Raw genomic sequence first — 19762 nt, 5'->3', positions numbered from 1 at the left:
TGACATTTTATTTTAAAACTGGCTTAATGTTGGTTCAGCTTAAATAATAATTGCCAGATCTTTTATAAAAAACAAACAAACAAACAAAAAACTACAAGTATCATGTTTAAATGAGTTTATTAAAGGGTATTCAGTTTTCTGTAGGGTTTTTCAAGTTTCAAAACAATTGCATCACATGAGCATCAAACAGGACACCTGGCTGTGAAAGAAAAGCATTGTGATCTGATCACACCGATAGCATGTTGGGTATCTGCTTATTGATACAAGGTCATAACGTATCCCTTAAGTTTCAACACCTGAAAGAGACTGTGTATATTAATAAAAAACTTCTCTAAAGTCAATTATCCAAACCAGATGCTCCCAAATCAGTTTGTTCCAAGATTCCTCCTACAGTAGATCCCAACACATGCCATTAATAAAAGTTTAGCTTTCAAAACATCAAAGGAATTTTACTTCCCTTCAGTCTGCAACTGGTTTTAAAGAAACATAGAAGGAATTGAATTGAGTAAAAACTCTGCTCTTTGTAAGCATTAAGTACCGTATTTTCCAGACTATAAGCCGCTACCTTTTTTCCCACGCTTTGAACCATGCGGTTTATAATGAGGTGCGGCTTTACTGAAGATTTTCCTTCACCTGCCAGGGGGCGCTTTCGCAGAAAGTGAAACAGGTGGAAGTCAAAAGTGGAAATCGAAGAAAGTGCTCATTTTAAATTAGCACATGCAAGCAGCCGGCACGACGAAGAATCTTTTTCAAATCCATACCCCCTCATCATGGTAACTACACGTATGAGTTCATATGATGCCGCATTTAAGTTGAAGGCCATCGATCTGGCAGTAAAGGAGGGAAACAGCGCTGCCGCACGTAAGCTTGGCATGAATGAATCCATGGCTCGGCGCTGGAGACGGCAGCGGGAAGAACTCATTCAAGCCGGCTTCACCCGGGGATGATGACAGCAACACGGACAGAGACACTGACATCGCCACAGAAAAGGTCTGTGACGAAGCTCTTCTGAGGCTGTTCATCTCCGACACTGAAGAAGAGGACTTTAATGGCTTTAGTGCGCAAGAGGAAGATGAGAGCTAATGACTTTTTCTGGTAGGCAAGTGTGTTTTATTTACTAACAGGCATGTTTTGTGTGCAGTTTTTATTTTCTAATCATCCAGGGCTTATTAATGCTGTGTCAGCGCTGTTCTTTCCTTCTGAACATGCAAATTACCGGTAATAACGTGTCAGTGCTGTTTTTATCTTATAACCATCCAGAAATATGAATGCTATCAGTGCTGTTTTCATTTCTAAACTTGCAGGCACATTCACCCGTGTTTAAAATGTGTTTTGTTGAATTAAAACAACAACGAAAAAACTCCGTGTGGCGTCTTTCTGTCTAATTATCTTATGTAATGGCCGTACATGCGCTATGCGCCGGAGACCTGCATGTGGCTGCTGCGCCGCGGCTTGTATTTGAGTGCGGCGTGTGTGTGTGTAGAAAAGCTTTTTTTTTTTTTTTTTTTGTTGGTGCGGCTTATATTGAAGTGCACTCTATAGTCCGGAAATTACGGTAGTTCCTCCAGAAGCCCATCAGAAGCTTCACAGATCAACCATAGAAACAAGGTTTTTGTTTGTTAGCAAGCAGGGTTCATTTATCATTTAAGGCATAAATGTCTAAGAATTCAAAAAGACTTGACTTATTTTTACACTTTATAAGCTCTTCTTCTGATTCTGTGGAAAACGAGCAAACATTTAGTAAAATTCTGCCGTGGGTAAAACACCACAGGAAGACATTCAGACCCAGGAAGAGAGGTTCAGGCTGTATTTCAAAGGTCACTGTTTAAAAAGCAGGTTTTGACCAGTTTTTGCCATTTCTTCCTCAACACTGGCAAAATATTTGCTAAAACGTAGCATCAGATGCGTTTTCCCCACAGCGGGCTTGACGTAACCCTGTCTGTGTGAGTTATAAGCATGATATAAGACTATTATTAATGTGCTGCTGCGTAAACACGAATCTGACTCGAGACGAGATCAAACTCTGATTTTAAACCGATATGAAAACCACAAGTTTTGATTCTTAGTTACCGACTTTCGTCAAGTGTATGAAAATAAATTAAGCACTACAAACAAAGTCTCCCTACTTTTCTGAACTTTACTATCCTCCTGATTTACATCAACGGTCACCAGGCAAAAAGAAAAACACACAAATGGACAACGTTAACAGCTTAAAACAAGACAAAGAAAAAAGAAATCCAGGAAGTCATTTCATTGTTATTGCTTGTAAAAACTTTTAGTGATCCTGCCACTGGGATCAAAGCTTTGGGCCAGAGGCTGCGTACCAGCCGGGCTACCGGTGCTGAGTGTGGGCCTGAGGGCCGAGCAGCGTTCTGCTGAGACACAGCCTTCATTTGCACATTGATTCAGCGCTGTGCACGTTTGCAGAAAAGGTCCGATCGACATGACTTGCCATCACTTCACACTCAGTCTGCTAAACATGAAGTCAGTTCTTGGCACTGTAATAACTTTTTCTGAGCACAAACTATGGCCACCTTCCTCTTGGACACCGAGCTGTGACCTTTGCTCCTTTAGTGGGATGAAAGGCTCTTCTTCTTGCACATCTGGGAGGATTTCCCACAGATTAACAAGTTCTCTCTCTTCTCCCTGAAGAGACAGACACCTGGTGGGGGGGGGGGGGGGGGGGGTGCAGCTGACCAGACTCAGAGCACATCACGGTACATCGCAGTTTCACAGTGTGTGTGTGGAGGGGTGCAACCCAAGCCTGGTTATGCTGGCGGCAGGAGAGGTTTCAAATCTTAGATCTCTGCCAGCCTCTCAAAAGAAGGCAAAGACTAAACTAGTGAGCAGAGTAGAGAGAGGGTGAAGAAGTTCATCTGAGTCCATGTTGGGTCTTCGTAAATATTCTATCAGTTAAATTTGAGGTCATCTCACCACTCTGCTCTCCAAACCACACACAAACAACCCCTCTGAATTCCCCACCCGCCCTGTTCTGTAAAGGGGGGAAACTGTTCCTTACAGCTGGCAGCGTCCCTTTATCTGCAGAGCCGGAAGCCCAAGGTGCCATCTGGGCCAGTGGGTTGACGGATCACCTGATTGTTTGGACGAACTGGTTCTAAAGGTTGCTGCACACTCACACGAGTAGCCCTGGTAGTACGAGAAAAAAGAGAAAAAAACAAGTAGCAAACAGCCCTTTAACATGTTTAACTCCCAAGTTATTGATAATTTGTCTCACCTATCGTGGCTTGGGCTGTCCTGAGGCGTTTCTTCTGACGAAGCACTTCCCAAAATCCTTCTTCGGGCTTCAGCGTATTCTGCCTCCCGTTGAGCCAAAGACTTCATCTGCTGTGAGGGACGGGACGAGGACGCCGAGTTTCCTGTGGTGCCGTTATTAGTGGGACGCTTTAAAATTCGGATTTGAGGTGGAGGTGCTGCAGGCAGAGAGTCATCTTGGATTACGACAGCAGTTCGCACTGGAGAACCTGCAGATTTTACACTGGACTTCCTACAAAAATAAAAACAGCAAAACAATTAGTGGTGCAGTAAAAATAAACAAAAACAGGAAGTAAAAGGATCTGGTTACTTACTTTGTCTCCTGATTTATCTTCAACTTTGCTTCAAGTCTTCTCTCAATTTCCTGAGGATTATTATAATGATCTATTTATTTTTCCAATAAATGACTGTTTAAATATGTAGATATATATAAACATAAAATACCACATAACTCTCAAATTAGATCTGTTGTACCTGTGTGTGAGCTACCTAAACCCCAGCTGTGTGAGCAGAAACAACAACTTCTTAGTGTAATCTCCCTTCATTAAGCCAAGTGTACTGAGAAAGGACACGAGCACTGTAGGTCTGGAACAATGTACGTCCCGTTTATACAAACACAAAAATACAAAATACAAATACAGATAATTATAATTACTGTAATCATATCACAACCTTTAAAGAGCAAGTCACCCCCTACCAGAGTCTTACTCCACTCCCACTTCCTGTTTGAAAAATGCAACAAAGGCTGTTGCCTGGCAGATCAAGAGGGCGCCGCCGCTAATACACACAGGCTCACGGCTAGTGCTGCACGATATTAGGAAAAGCTGTGATATGCAATAACGGTGATTAATACTGCGATGATGAATATTACTTGCGATAAATAAAAATAACTTGGGAACCAAAATGATCAAAAACAAAGAAATTTTAAAATGACAAAAAATAATTCATAAAAATGAGAAAAGCAAAAGATGTGAGGGAAGGGAAAAAGAAAATGAATAAAAAAAGACGATCAGTGGATCCCGGGAAAAGCAGAATCAGCAGAAAGAGCAGAACAAAGCTAACTCAGGAGTTTCCTAACCATCAAAATGAAATACTGTTCACCTTGGGGCCGGGCATCTAACCTATGAGAACCCACCCAAGTAGCCAAATGGGTGAAGAGCTCTATTTGATTTGTTAAAAAACATCATGCTTCCATTTGATTGACAGAATGCATTATGTGTAGCAAACATTTGAGCTGACCATTCATTGCGATATTTATCTGTTCTTTGCGATATGAGTAATGCCCATGCTGATATCACGACGATATATTTGCGATTTATTGTGCAGCCCTACTCACGACGATATTGTGACATTATAATGCACCAGCTAACGTCATAGGGTACCTTCTTAACCCTGGGGCACACTGGAGGCGGATGCGCCGCATTGCTGAGCGCTTCTTGGGTTAGGATGCGGCCGATGTGCCCCAGGCTTTAGCCAATAATGATGGCAGATTTAAATCGAATGCAGTGCAGAGTTTTTACCTGAAGATGGCGCAATGCTGACAGTTTTAGGCAGAACTTCACATTTTAACTGTCTACAGCAAGATTAGATACTCATTTATTGTTCATCAGCTAAAAAAAGCTGCTTTGGGGCTGACTTGCTCTTTATAGATTTGGTTGTTAATAAACTTAATGAAAATTAATAATGTAATTAACCACTTAAAGAGCAAGTCACCCCATACCAGAGTCTAACTCCACTCTCACTTCATGTTTAAAAAATGCAACAAATGCTGTTGCCTGGCAGACCGAGAGGGCGGAGCCGCTAACAAATACACACACACACACAGGCTCACCACAGCATTGTGACATCATAATGTACCAGTTTACATCATAGTATACCTCTTAGCCAATAGCGGTGGCAGATTTAAAGTCAAATACAGTGCAGAGTTTTTACCTGACAACGGCACAACACTGACAGTTTTAGGCAGAAAATTAAAATTTTAACTAAAATGCACTAAAGTGCAAAACTATTGACTAAACGTGTCTGCAGCATGATTAGACACTCGTTTATTTAGTTTATCAGGGGAAAAAAGTTGATTTGGGGGTGACTTGCTATTTAAATGTATTTATACGTAGAGATCAACACGTGATGAAAGGAAAACAAACCAAAATAGTTTCATTTGAACGCATCAGCTATACCTTTTGAATTACACTGACCCTACTTGGCATTTGTACTAGCCGTTTCCACATTTTCACTTTTGAAAGTCAACTTTATGAATATGACACGGTTATATGAACGCCTCAACTGTCACGAAGTCAGATTTGAATCTGTTTTTAACGTTAGACGGCACGGCCTGAACAAGGGGGGGAAAAAAAACATGTTTTACTTTAAGCCGAGGGTGTCACTGACTTGTCTTCCTTTTTTGTCAGGCGGCTCCTTACACATCAAACTAAAAGCGGCCTAAGTTGTAAATGTGCTGCGTCCAACTCACCCCGCTGTCCGCCGCTTCTTCCCAGCTCTCCGCTACCTCATCATCCTCCATGTTTAACAGGACCCTGCCTGCCTACCTCGTTCCTCCACCAGGAAATGTTACACCTTACAGGCTGAGGGCATGGGAAAGTGGGACAGCACTCAGACGGACCGAATTCAGCCGTGGTTAGGTCAAAGAACAGCTTCGAAAGCCTTTCTTTAGCCGTGCGTTAGCTTCTTAGCTCAGCGCTCCAGGTCTACCCCTCGTCCGTCTGCCTATTACTTTGAATTTATCGTCACAAACACCTTATAAGACTTAGACTTTCCGCTGTTGCTCAAACGGAAGCACGAAAACTCAAAAACGATCTCACTCGCGAGCTGTCTAGCAACGTTCAACAAGGTGAACTAAACCTATCAGAGGTTCTGACTAAAGAGCGGAAATGACGTCACAGCGTCGGTTCAGAAACTTCACGTCAGCCATGGCTTTAACGCAAAAGGTAAGCTAAATGGAAACACGATAACTCAAATCCTTAGTTTCTGGCTTTCTATTTTTTAAAACAAAACTTTCAAACGTAACTATAATAAAAACTGCCTAACAAGTGACAGCGCCCTCTAGTGGACTACTTTTGTTTTTGCGCAAATAGTACTTATCTTTCATTTATCGTTATCAACGCCTCGTGAAGCGATAAGCAGTCATTAAAATAAATACTAGTAATAATAATGAGCTCAGTTGGAAATCTGAGTGGTTAAAGATGCTGAAGGCTGTGGGCAGGATGGATCTCCTGTGTTACAGCAGCTCTGAAGAAGATGCTTGTTGCATGAAGAGGATGCTCAGTGTTGTCTTGCAGCTTGTTTTCTCGTAGTTTCTCGCGCTCACTCCCGGAGTCCAAGTGCGTAGGTTCGACTCCCGCTCGGTGCGAATACAAAGTGGAAATAAAGATAAAGTGATAATATGCATAATAATACTTATTCATATATACTACATACTAATAATACTAATTATATAAATCTTTTTAAATAATTACCAATTTAAATGTAGTTAAAATTGGGATGAACCACTGAGCTGTAAATATATGTGATAATACACATGTAAAATTATAGAACATATATGAAAAAAATCTGTTCAAATATATTTGTTATGTTATAAAAAACATGTAATAAATGTATCTGTGTTCAAATATATTTATGTTATGTTATAAAAAACATGTAATAAATATATTTGTGTTCAAATATATTTGTTATGTTATAAAAAACATGTAATAAATGTATCTGTGTCCAAGGTCATAAAAATAGTCTAACATTTAAAGTGTGTATCATTTTAATACTGAAAATCACAATAACAAAAACATCTAAAAATTATTTACAATATTTACAAGTTCCAAAATTGAAAAAAAAAGAAGAAAATGTCACAAAAAGTCACTGTTTTTCAGGCCCTCCTCCAGTCTTGCTCTTCATCTCCTTCTTCCACTCCTCTACAGACTTCCCGCCAACAGATGCGCAGTAGGACACACCTGCAATGCGTGTGTGGCCAGTGTCCAGCCGCTTGGGCTGACCACATTTGCTGCAGGTGAACTGCTGGCGGGCTGTCTTTGATGGTGGAGCCTGCACGCCAGCAGCAGCAGCAGCCTCCGCTGCCTTCCTCCTTCTAAATGCTGTTGTCCTAGGCAAAACAACAGGAGGAGTCAGCGGAGTGGACCCCGGGAAGGGACGAATGGCGCGCAGGCTCTGAGCAGAAGAAGGAGGGAGGTTGCAGCTGGTAGAGGGACCGGGATGAGGAGCAGGTGGAGGTAGTGGTGGCGGTGGCAGTCCCCTGGAGGAGGGACCAGGTTGTTGCTCCTCAGGGAGGTTGTATTTAAAGGGCTGTCCTCTTCCCACCTGTACGGAGGACAGCCCTTTCGCAGAAGGGATGGGCTGGTGGGAGAAAGTTGGAGCAGAAACGGTGCCAGTTCCCTGCTCCAGCACACCTTTCTCCCACCCCTTCTGTCTATGGCTGAACCTGGAAGGACAAGAGGATGAGCTGAGTTGAGGCTGCAAGCTTTAACCTGAAGTCTGAAACACGAGGAAATATCTACCAGTTCTCACCATTGAGAGATGGTCTTCTGGTTCAGCTCATAGAGATGAAGCTGGGTCTGAGCCATCAGCCTCGGGCAATACAGCACCACCTGTCTGACGGCCATGTAGTCGTCGCGGATTAGGAACCAGCGTGACCTGCTGACCCCGTCCACGCGACTGGCCGCAGGGTGAAGACGGCAGAGCTGGCTGCACATGGCCTCCACCACACGGCTGGCGTCTAGCCTCTCCCGGCATCTGCTAGGGTAGACGATCCGTCGTTTGTCACGATCTGGCAGGCGTTGCCAAAGCACGATGAGTCTGTCTACCCTGCTGTCAGACAGTCCCTGGAGACTCCTGAGCTCCACCAGGGCCTGAGCCAGCTTCAGGACATGCTGGTATCCTGTCTGGCCGTCAGGACCCTGGATCTCCTCCTGAGAAACAAAGAAAATGGGAAAAAGAAGTCAAATTTCTGAAATATCTCTGAATACGTGAAAAAACAAAATTAGGTGGGTCAGCTGTGAAATGATTAGCAGAGGGGGGATCAAAGACCTCTGAATCAGAGGAGTGTTTCTCTTCAGGAGTCTGGCTTCCAGGGACCTCGGGAGGGGCATGATGCGCAGGGGCGGCAGGATGTGCTGGCTCAGACCCGGGTGCGACAGCTGGATCCCCTGACCGGGCTGCTCCTGAAGTGCTGGTGGCTGGGTCGTCAAGGACGAAGGCGGCGACATGGTCGCCCACATCCTCCTGGATACCCTCGTCCACCTCGTCCAGGTCGGTGATGGCAGCAGCCTCGTCCGGAGCGTCAGGGTCCATGCTGACGTCCTCAAGCATGCGGCCTGTCTGCTGGAACAAGTACTCCACCCCGATGAGCTCACCTGAGATTTTGTGGAAATGTAAACGGTTCAAAGCTCCTTCTTAGCAAAGTATTGGTGCACAGTGTCATTAAAAATCACGAGTAAATAAAACGTGTTTCTCTGTTCCTCTACCTGTGTAAGCAGCAGGCTTGGTGAAGTCCTTAACCATCTGATGACCAAACACCCTTTGGCTCTTCTGGTTAAGGGCGTGCCTGAGGTGGCCACTGTAGGACAGCAGAGGCGCCTCGTGTCCCTCAGCTGCCGCTGCGCGGTCCTCGTTCCACCTGACCAGTCCATCAATCAGGAACGCCTGGAAGTACTTGGCACTGGCCGACGTTCCTGCGTGATTAGATTATAAAATCAGCTTAAGCTTTTACTGACACCTGAAAATGAACAGTTTACAGAAATAAAACTGATTTCTTGACAGATTCTGGTTTCTCACCTGGGATGAAGCGGTTCAGGTGGAGATGGAAGGACTCCAGGGCAGTGGAGCCCCTCGCGCAGCGATAGATGGGCAGCCTGACCCCTCCTTTTTGCAGACTGCCCGTCTGGGTGTACAGCTGCATGCCAGGGGGGTCCTGGATGCAGCTGAGGTGGCGCCTCTGCGTGTCCCAGATGTCCTGGATGCGGAGAGCGTTTAGCAACGGGATGTTCAGCGTGTTGTGTCCTGCGGGCCCTCTGAAGGTGTCAAGGAGGTTTTGGATGAGGAGCGTCGACTCCTCTGCTCCACGCGTCCTCCTGCGGCAGTGGAGCCTCCATTCCTCCTTGCTGATCCGCTGGATCACATCAGCGTCCGTCAGGTTGACCATCCCGTGCGTCCCCTCCAGCTCGGACCGCTTGGCTCCCACGAGACGGCGAGCATCTTCGGCGTCCACCTCGAAGATGCAGTAAGACAGCTGCCTCATGAAGGTGGGATACAGCTCGTGGCTCTCCGTGGTGACACCTGATGCGAAGCGGCGCATCAGATGCCAGATGTCCAGCCGAACAATGAGCCGTTCCCACTCCTGCGACAGAGAGGTTAGTCATTGGAGTGTTGCACACCATGTTTTACCTGCACCACAGTCAAGATCAGAACCCCAAAAACATTCACTGCTCTATAAATTGTCTTTTACAGAAATTTATTTGGGTGTCTGATTGTTTTAAAATTTTCAGAAAGACATTGGGTAGAAATTCAGGTGACCTGGTGATCCATTAAAGTAATTCACAACAAAGTAATGAATCATTGCTATGAAAAATTAAATAAACAACTAAATAAGTCAGTCAGCAACGATGCAAGTTTATACCGGAAATAAGGCAGCCGTCTTGGACACGCCGTCCTGTCTGCAGCAGTCGCGGTCCACGTAGATGAGCTGGGGGGCAGGTACCTCGGCTAATCGGTACCGCCTCATCAGTCCGGCCGCCATCTTGGACAGGCCCTCGGAGCCCTCGCAGCAAGTGAGGACGCTCATGAGGACCTGGCCGTGCTCGTTGCCCACGTTGGTAGCCCAGGCGGCCGTGCCAGAGGCGGCACCTGCGAGCTTCTTCGTCACCTGCACACAGAGAACTTCCTGCGTAAAGACCAGCAGAACTGTTGTTCACAAGCAGCAAGTAAACACAACGCGGTGACCGACCTTCTTTGTGGAATCCATCTTTAGGATGGATCCGAAGGTGGACGTGATCCTGGCCTTGTACTCGTCCAGCCGCGTCAGCACGTCGTAACCGTAAACGGTCAGCAGCCAGACGGGTGAGGGCACAGGGGGCATCTGGGGAGGTGGTGCGATCTGCCCCCTCGTGGTACCCAAGGCCAGGAACTGCTCGCAGACGCCGAGGTACTGAATCGCTCTCCGCATCCAGGCGTCGGAATGCTGCTCCCGCAGGGTGTTGCACAGCTGAGTGGCACTGTTGCCCAGAGTGCGAGATCTCAGCATAGCAACCACCCTCTGGTCACAGGACAGCCTGCGTGAACAAAACAAACATTACCACATTAAACTCTGCTGGACACACCCGCATGAGCACACAGTTTCACTCTTCTCATACTTGTACGTGAGGACAGCTGGGAACTGGCAGCTGTAGGTGGGGGGCAGCTGCCTTAAGATGCCCTGTGACCACCCTCCGACCTTCTTCTTACATCGACGGCACTCCAGGTACTCAGTGGCCATGAGATACCAGCCGTCGATGTCCAGGACCCTCCGGATGGTCCTGTAGAGCCCAGCCTTTATCAGGATGCCGCTGCACAAAGGCTGGGGGCACGTCAGCTGCAGGTGCCACATCCTGTGAGGCATCCACAGGAAGAGCCGACATGCAAAGAAGGGGTCGGGAGAGGCGGGAGGCTGACTGTAGACCGCCCGGGGCTGGGGAGGGTACCACCAGGGACTGAGCTCCGTGATGAGATGCGGCCTCCCAGCATCGTCCCTGGTGAACAGCACCCGGCCGATCCACTCCTGCTGTTCTGCAGTCAGAGCTGCCTGCCAGGACTCAGGCAGCATCTAGAGAGAGAGAAAATAAAGCAGCAGAGTAAGAAAGGCGACTCGGGTTGCAGTCACCAACTCTTGTCATTTGTCTATGCCCATATATGTCTGCTCTCAGAATTGTGTACTGAAACTAAGTTCCCTCTGGGATTAATGAAGTTTCTTTGAATTGAATTAATGTCTGATGCCTCACCTTAGAGCTGGCAGCAGGAGGTGGGGGAGGGAGGACTGCAGCAAGGAGCTCTGGAGATTCCTGCATGGCCTCCAGGAGTTCCTCGTCTGTGGGTTAGGGTTAGGGGTATATTTTTTAAAGGCTCCATTTAAAAATTTATTTTCACATTTTCTTGCTGTGATGTTCAATTCTCCTATTTATAAATTAGGAAGTGGTATTGAACATTAGAGAAGAGAATTGTGTTTTTTATCATTTGTATCAAAGTCACTGGTAGAGCCTTACATACTTTCTTATATTCCTGAAGAGGACATTGAATGTTATTAAATTTGTATTCAAAATTCTGTAACTGTAGTATTTCATCATCTTTATCCATAATATCGTGCACAAAGATAATTCCTTGATCAAACCACTGTTGTTTAAACAAAGACTTTGTTTGCAACAATTACTCGATTATTCCACAAGGTGGCACAATGAGGAGTAAAATTATGGGTAAATACCATCTTCCAATAATGCAATACTTGTTTGTGAAATTCAGATAATTTAAAAGGCAATTTAGTGATTTCAAAAGAAAGTTTAGCCCCCCAAACTTCTTGAAGACATTTTTTGGAATATGAAACCAAATTGCATCTGTCTTTATTAGAAATTCTTTCAGCCACTTTGTTTTAAATGTTCCCAGCATTGCTTCAAAATCCACAGATTTCATACCTCCATTGTTATGTTCTTTGACTAACTGGGATCTTTTTATATAGTGGGTTTTATTTCTCCATATAAATTTGTATATAATAGCGTTAATATTTTTCACTGTTTTTGGAGCGATATGAAGAGATTGACATGGATAGATCAATTGGGAAATACCCCCAGACTTGGACAATAAATTTTGCCCAAAAATAGAAAGATCTCTGCTAAGCCATTGGTTCAGAGTTTTTTGTATTTGATCAGTTTTTTCTTTCATATTGATTGCTTCTCTTTGTTTTTCGTCTGCAACTATCTTAACTCCTAGATATTTAATATATTTTTTAACAGGAATTGACATTATCTCATTATCTGTGCATTCATACAGTGAAAGAAACTCACAATTTTTTGTGTTCAGACGAAGACCTGATGCTTTGGAAAAAAATTGAAATAATTTGTAATGCTTTGTTAACCATAGATTTATCCTTTAGAAAAAAAAACAGTGTCATCTGCAAACTGACTTAAACGAAATTCATAATCAAAAAAATTTATACCCTGAAAATTTGGATGATTTATTACTAGATATGCTAATAGTTGTGAACATAAGATAAACAGTTTGGGGCTGATTGGACATCCTTGTCTTATTCCACAAGTTATATTTATTCTTTTTGTTAATCCTGGGTTTAAGGAAACATAACTGTTAATATCAGTATAGAACATTTTTATCTCTGAACAAATTCTTTTTCCAAAACCGAAATATTCTAGGGTGGAAAATAAAAAATTATGTTCTATAGAATCAAAAGCTTTGAAATAAGTCTATAAATAAAACGAGGCTGTCCTTTTCCAAAAAAGACCTATAATCCAGCATATCCAGTACTAATCTCACATTATTATGTATGCTTCTTCCTTTTATAAATGCAGACTGATTATCATCTACTATTTCATCAATTACCGTTTTCAGTCTTTCTGCATATAATAGCGCTAATTATTTATAATCATTGCAGAACAGAGTAATTGGCCTCTAGTTGTTTAAGTCTGTTGTATCTTTTTTTGGTTTGGGAAGAAGGGTTATTATTCCAGTTTTCATTGTTGGGGTAAGACATCCTTCATTTATAACCTCATTAAATGTACTTAATAACAATTCTTGAACATCTTCCCAAAAAAAATGTAAGAAATTCCGAGGTCAATCCATCAATACCGGGCGATTTTAGGGATGCACCAATCAGGATTTTTGCTGCCGATCACCGATACCGATATCAAAGAATGCTGATCACCGATACCGATCACGTTCATTGGCCAGAAATTTTCTACAACATTATAATGAGTGCTACAAACTACATAATCTGGGAATAAAGGAAATGTAACCTAATCTAAAATGGTCTGTATGACCCCCAAATTCCACTACCTCCGCTCCGGTCCGCCCCCGCCTTCCGCAGCCACTCGCTTCCGAACTCAATTTTTACTGGTACCCGCTCTACAACGGCTCCGCTCCGGTGCGGAGACCTGAGGGGGGCAAACAAGCATGCGCGGGATTTTCGAGATCTTGCGATACAGTCCGAGCAGTAAACGCGGAAGTTAGATCCAAACACCCGTTGTGTGGGAGAAACATCGGCATGAGCTGTTTAATCTGCCCATCATTTGTGTTGACAGATCAGCAGTGTTTGGATCAACAAAGTGTGACTACTTTGATAGTAGAAACTGTATTTATGGCTTACTTTTGTGCATTTAAACTTCAGCCACCATTGATAGTTGTTAAAAGTTGTTAAACCTGTGCATATGAAACAAAAAACGCCTTTTGTTTATCGATTTATTGTGAAAAACGGAAATTGTGCTCGCTCCTTTTCCTGTTGGGCCGTTGTGATTTCTGTCCATTTACTGCGGAGGTGCTCCGGCGTCCGGCGAAAATAGGATCGATTCTATTTTTGCCGGACGCCGGAACAGAGGGCGGCGCATGGCGCCGCACTGCCGGAGCACGGCCGCAGTAGTGGAATTGCTCTGATTGACTACAACGGGACCGATTTTGCTCCGGCGTTCGTGTCGGAGCGGAGGTAGTGGAATTTGGGGGTTAGGGTTGTCACGGTGTGAAAATTTAACCTCGCGGTTATTGTGACAAAAATTACCACGGTTTTCGGTATTATCGCGGTATTTTTTTTAAACATGCTACATTTTCACACAATTAAATAAACCCTGTATATCAGGAAAATATTGTCCTCAGTTTGTGTCTAAATTTTGCCTAAAATGTGTTATTTTGTAATTAAGTTGTTTATTTGTTTACATTTTTCCCCTTTAGTCTTTAAAATACCAATATTTGCCCATAACTTCTTATTTTATGTCTGTTTGATGTCATCATTTTAAAAATATTAGATCAGATGATACTCAGTACTCAAGTAGCCTTCTAATCAGATACTTTTTTACCCTTACTTGAGTAATAAACCCTATATCAGGAAAATATCGTCCTCGGTTTGTGTCCTTCCAGTGAGCGTTGCAGATGTGGGAAAATGTCATCAGGCAGTAATCATTGTTAAATTCATAATTATTCTCGGAGAGAGACCAACTCTTATCTGCCCCTGGGAGCCCCGTAATGCATAGCGTCATTTCAACATGGGGGTGTCCGCGACACGGTTTATATGCAGGTAGCGGCGCTGCGGCTGCTTTATATAGCGACTCGTTGCATTCTCCCTCAACCCAAATCCTCGGATCACGCATTTTAGCTAAAACGCTAACGTTAGCTTGCCTTGCGTTGACTGTAGAGTTGTGGGTGATGGTCATGCAGATGTGTCATGAGATTTGAAGTGTTGCTGCCTTTCACAGACACTTTTTCTGCTCGTGCTGCAAACAGGATAGCCGTCCGTCTTCCATAAACTCCCTCGGCATTCTTCAAATATCTAAAAGATGCCTGTACTTCCGACTTTGTCTTCCTTGAGGGATAATAAATGTCCTCCTGAGCGCTGCCGTCTCCTCCTTTGACCATTATTTCAGCTTTAGCTTCAAGAAAGTTTTGTTGTAAACAAAGCGTGCATGTGCCGCCGGCAACTTCAGCAGATGATACGGTGGCTGGTAAGGGTCACCGCTCCTACACCGCAGCCACGGTAAACCCACCAAGATAATATAGTTTTTTTACAAACAAGACGGTTATTATTGTCAACTTTTCTTTTTTTTTTTTTACCGGGGTTTAGCGCTACACTGGTTACCGTGACAACCCTACCTGATCGGTTTGCTCTGATCTATTTTGAAAATTCCGATCAAAACCGATAGGGGCGCTATCGGCCGATTACGATCAAATGCCGATCCATCGGTGCATCCCTAGGCGATTTCCCATTTTTTCATGGAATTTTCTATTTCTTTAATATTCAAATCATCCTCCAGATTTTTTCTGTCTTCCTCTCCAATAGATTTAATATTGTTCTTTATCTGAGTGAAGAAGGATTTACATTCCTCCTCACAGAAATTAGAACTATATAGGTCTGAGTAAAAACGTTGAACTTCCTCCTTTATTTGATGTTGGTCTACTATTACAGTGTCATTTTTTTAATTTGCATATTTTCTTTTTGGATTGTCTAGACTTTTCTAATCCATAAAAATATGTTGAGTTCTTTTCGCCTTCTTCAATCCACTTAGCCCTGGATCTTACAAAGGCTCCATTCGCTTTTTCTATATAAATTTCGTCAAGCTGTTTTTGGAGCAAGTTTAGCTCTGTTAGTTCATCCTCCGTGTTATTAATTTTATCACAGAGTAGGCTGATTCTTTTTAGCAGTTCTTTCTGCTTTAATTTTCTCTCTTTTTTCATAATTTCCCCCATTTCAATTGCTAACCTTTTTGTTTCAAATTTAAACCATTCCCATTTTCCTTTATTTGACATATTCATCCTTTTTACTTTTTGACAAAGGGCTTTTATTTGTTTGCAAAACCCTTCATTTGATAAAAGTAAGGCTGTAGCGAAGCCTCGACGAAGTCGACGGCTCGATTCTAAAAATTTGTCGACGTCAGATCCGGAAGTCGACGCACCGCGCCCACTTGTTGCATCCCCAGGAGTTTGTAAATAGAGGAGGAATCTGCCCGTTTTTCCTCTAGTTCACCCTCTTCTCCGCCTTCACTAACATCTCCGCCAAATACAGAAGACACGGAACAACGTCCGTCCACTACTAGATTATTTTCCTGTTTTGCCCCTTCGTCTCCCGGCAACAGACAACAACTTCCGGGGTCAGATGCGCTGCTTCGTGTCTATCGCAGATGTAGAAAATCACCGGGAGCGCTTCTCCCTTCATTAAGGAGCTTCTTTCAGACATGAGGAGAGCTGTTTTGGTGGTAGCAGTCTCTCCTCCGTGCTGGTCTGTTTGCTGCTGGGTGTTTTTGGTTTATTTAAACTTGGTAACTTGAACTTAACGTTGGTAAAGCTACTGTTAGCATCTTCGCTAACAGCTTCTTGCGTTGGGATAAGCTGTTACGTTTTGGTTTAGAGTTCATCTTTTTTGTGGTGTAGATCTCCCTTTTATTACATTTAGAGTGTTGTGGGTTTTCGGTTTAGTGTAAAATATCACCTGAGTTTGGTTTAACCCGTAAGACCACTCGCCTCACGCACATAAGTGACCAAAACAAAGCAGCATGGAGACACTCCATCTTCTACCACCTCTCAGGCAGCAGCCTGCACTCCCAAGTTCTACACGTCACCAGAACATAACCAACCGCAACACAATAAAAGCAGTGTTATACAAAATGGAAGGCCTGTAGTGTTTATTCTCTTACAGTAAGAATTTATAATTTTTTTTGAGGAATTTATTTGAGATTTTCTGGTTTTTGTTAATTGTGCAATAGAAAAATAATCATTAGATTAATTTTCTAAATAGTCATTAGAATAGTCGACTATTCGATAAAATAATCGTCAGAATAATCGTTTTAAAAATAATCGTTTACCCCCAGCCCTAGATAAAAGGCTATTATTTAGTTTCCATAAACTGTCTGAAGAGCATGTTTGTTTTATTATTATTAAAGTTAAGCTTATTAAACAGTGATCAGTAAGCGGAGAAGTAATAATCTCACATTTCTTTACAATGTTACCTACAGAGTGTGAGATTAGCCAATAATCTATTCTTGACCGTTGGTTTCCATTAGAAGCACTGATCCATGTGTATTCTGATTTTGTAGGATTATTTAATCTCCAATAGTCAAAAGTATTAGTGATAGAACAGAAATCTTGTAAGATATCATTGTTTTCAGGTTGCTGACCTCTAGGTGGTAACCAAGAGTTTGGTGCAATATTAAAATCTCCTCCCACAACCACCTTATCTGTCATATGAACATTTTGCCAATCTGTTATCATTCTGCCCAAGTTTTCTAACATCTCTCTGTTTTTAGTTTTGTTATTATATCCATAAATAGAAAGTATAATACATTTCTGATCATAAATTTCTATAGCTGCTATTAACCAGTGGCCGTCTTTGTCTCCTCTATGATTAATTACTTTCCCTGTAAATTTGTTAAATAGTATCATAACCCCTGCCAAATAGCTGGTACCATGGCTATATAAAATATTATCCCCCCACTGTTGTCTCCAAAATTTTTCCTCCTCTATGCCTGAATGTGTTTCCTGTAACAAAATTAAGTTGGCCTTAAGCTCTTTACAAAATAAAAAAAGTGCCTTGCGCTTTATGGTGTTTTTCAACCCTCTAACATTCAAAGAAGTAAACAAAACTGACATAACAAACAAAACAAATGGCTAGAATGTTACCTAGTTTATCCGCTCTGGATTTATCCAAACAGCAGGAATGAGCAATATTGTCCAACTATGTTATATCTCATCCAAAACCTCCTCCTTTAACAATCAGAAGATAAAAAAAAAAAACATTGGGCTGTTTGGTCTAGTGAGATCTCATTCTCAAAATAGCAGCCCATATTAACAGAGGAACAGTATATAAAAAAAAAGTGTATTGGTCCTTTCCTGAATATTGAAATGTATCATATTTCTAACATATATAGACCTTCCTCCCATCGATGATGGCGTATCCTTCCTTCAAGAAGGCCTTCTTTCCACGTCGTCTGGCTTCCTCCACCTGGGGCCACAGCTTCTCCCTCGCCTCCCAATCCTCTTTGGAGAAGTCCATTTTAAAGATGATCTTCTTCTCCTTGCATACTCTGGCCTCTTTCAACATCTTCCACACTTCTTCCTTCATCGTACGTGACACAAACTGAATGATAATGGGTCTTGGCCTGGTATTCCTTGCATCTTTTTTTCCCAAACGGTGTCCACATTCCTGCAGAGCTCGTCAACAGACATGGGGACCACCCTTGTGAGTATGCTGATATCCTCTCTGATTTTCTCTTCCTCTTTTTCAGCTAACCCAAAAAGCCCGAGGTTCCATCTCCTCTTGTACCTCTCAGCTTCCAGTACCTTCTCTTTCAGAGCTTTATTTTCGACACCCAGAAACTCAACTTGTTTTTGTAGTTTAGTGATGTTTTCTTTGTTTACATTCGTTTCTTTCTTCGTGTCTTCTGTGCTTTTTTCAATGTTTTGTAGTTTGCTTTCTAGAGCCTCCAACTTTTTTAGAGCTTCTTGAACATTGTTCATTCTCCCTTCAATGTTCTCCAACTTCCCGTGCAGCCCGACAATTTTTTTTTATCAGAATCTCCATCATTTGCACAAGACTGTTTGTACTCTCCTCTCTTGCCTTCACACTTCTATTCCTCAGCTTTTTGGGTTGCGGACTGTTCATATCAGTTTGACTGTCCTCAAGATTATCATCAGCTTGCTCTAAATTTTGGGGTTCGTTTTCACTCATATCATCCATCACAGCCATGCCATAATCATGATCGTCGATGCTAGCTTCGCTACGTTGTTCCATCTTTAACTCTCTCTCACCGTAATTAGCTCTTCAAAAAAGTTCCTCAGTTTGTCAAAAAACGGATGAAAGTCGCTTCTAATACGTTATGGCTTGGTTTTCTTACCTTTAAACAGCGTTTGGACTTGGAAAAATACTGTTTTCCCTTTGGATCCTGCTATAAACCAACTGCTCACTCCGCCATCTTGTCGCCTCTCCAGTGGGAGCCCGCCCTGGACCAGCTCTTCATCACTGGGCTGCGAGGGCTCCGAGGGCCAGTCCAAGATGGCGGCCGGACTGATGAGGCGGTACTGATTAGCCGAGGTACCGAGAAGCGGCGGGAAGATGGCGGCGAGGGGGTAACATTCTATAGCGTTTAGACTCCAACCATTATAAACTTTTTAAAACCCCGAAACCACGAAAAAACGCCTCAGACACACATTAAAGAACTGACACATTTTTAAGACGGTGGCAGTTGGATAAACTTCGAAAGAAATAAGGAACTGCAACGAAAACTACTCAGTGAGTTGTAAGCTAGCAGAATGCACCAACAAAGGAGAAAATGAGTCACCAACTAAAAAAATAAACGGAATTCAAGAGAAAAGACAGACTCAACTCCAACTAAAAAGAAAACTCCGTGTGCATTGCTTAGCGACCATAATTACAAGCCTTCACAGGAGGAAGAGATGGAATCACCTACCTCCATGACTCTCCATCAAGTAGCTTCTTCTTCTTCTTCTTCTTCTTCTTCTTCTTCTTCAAGTTTAATGGCGGGTGGCATCTAACTGCTAGATGCATTTCCGCCACCTACTGTGCTGGAGTGTGAGTCGGAGAGCGAGAAAAGAAAATAAATAAATAAATAAATAAAAACTAAATTCTATGCAACAGACCACAGTGCTTTAGATACCCAACAACCAACTTATAATTCCTTTCTTCACCATTTAACAAATTCCTTACAGTCCCTGAGTTGCCCTCTACTTCCCTCAAATTTTATGCAGTCACACAAAACATGTTCCACCGTTTCTCCCCCCA

At 43.0% G+C, this 19762-nt stretch overlaps 2 protein-coding genes across 2 annotated transcripts; both read right to left on the bottom strand.

Annotated features, from left to right (window-relative positions):
• Positions 1 to 100: 100 nt before the first annotated feature.
• Positions 101 to 6175, bottom strand: LOC107385787 (SUZ RNA-binding domain-containing). The gene is made up of 4 exons (XM_015959893.3): positions 5744 to 6175; positions 3588 to 3637; positions 3236 to 3505; positions 101 to 3147 (listed from the first exon to the last, which is right to left on the bottom strand). Exons 1-4 carry the CDS (start codon positions 5792 to 5794, stop codon positions 3036 to 3038), a joined length of 483 nt encoding a protein of 160 aa, XP_015815379.1. The 5' UTR covers positions 5795 to 6175; the 3' UTR covers positions 101 to 3035.
• A 790-nt stretch (positions 6176 to 6965) lies between these two features.
• Positions 6966 to 19446, bottom strand: LOC129156142 (uncharacterized). Its single transcript, XM_070549790.1, has 11 exons — positions 19431 to 19446; positions 18858 to 19127; positions 11268 to 11353; positions 10644 to 11092; positions 10238 to 10562; positions 9911 to 10156; positions 9070 to 9631; positions 8760 to 8966; positions 8323 to 8648; positions 7804 to 8204; positions 6966 to 7717 (listed from the first exon to the last, which is right to left on the bottom strand). Exons 1-11 carry the CDS (start codon positions 19444 to 19446, stop codon positions 7138 to 7140), a joined length of 3468 nt encoding a protein of 1155 aa, XP_070405891.1. The 3' UTR covers positions 6966 to 7137.
• Between the last annotated feature and the right edge of the window lie 316 nt (positions 19447 to 19762).

The sequence above is a fragment of the Nothobranchius furzeri genome, chromosome 3, assembly GCF_043380555.1.
Source record: "Nothobranchius furzeri strain GRZ-AD chromosome 3, NfurGRZ-RIMD1, whole genome shotgun sequence".
Taxonomy (NCBI): Eukaryota; Metazoa; Chordata; class Actinopteri; order Cyprinodontiformes; family Nothobranchiidae; genus Nothobranchius; species Nothobranchius furzeri.
The sequence above is the reverse complement of the archived record's forward strand: the minus strand, read 5'-3'. Positions and strand labels throughout refer to the sequence as shown.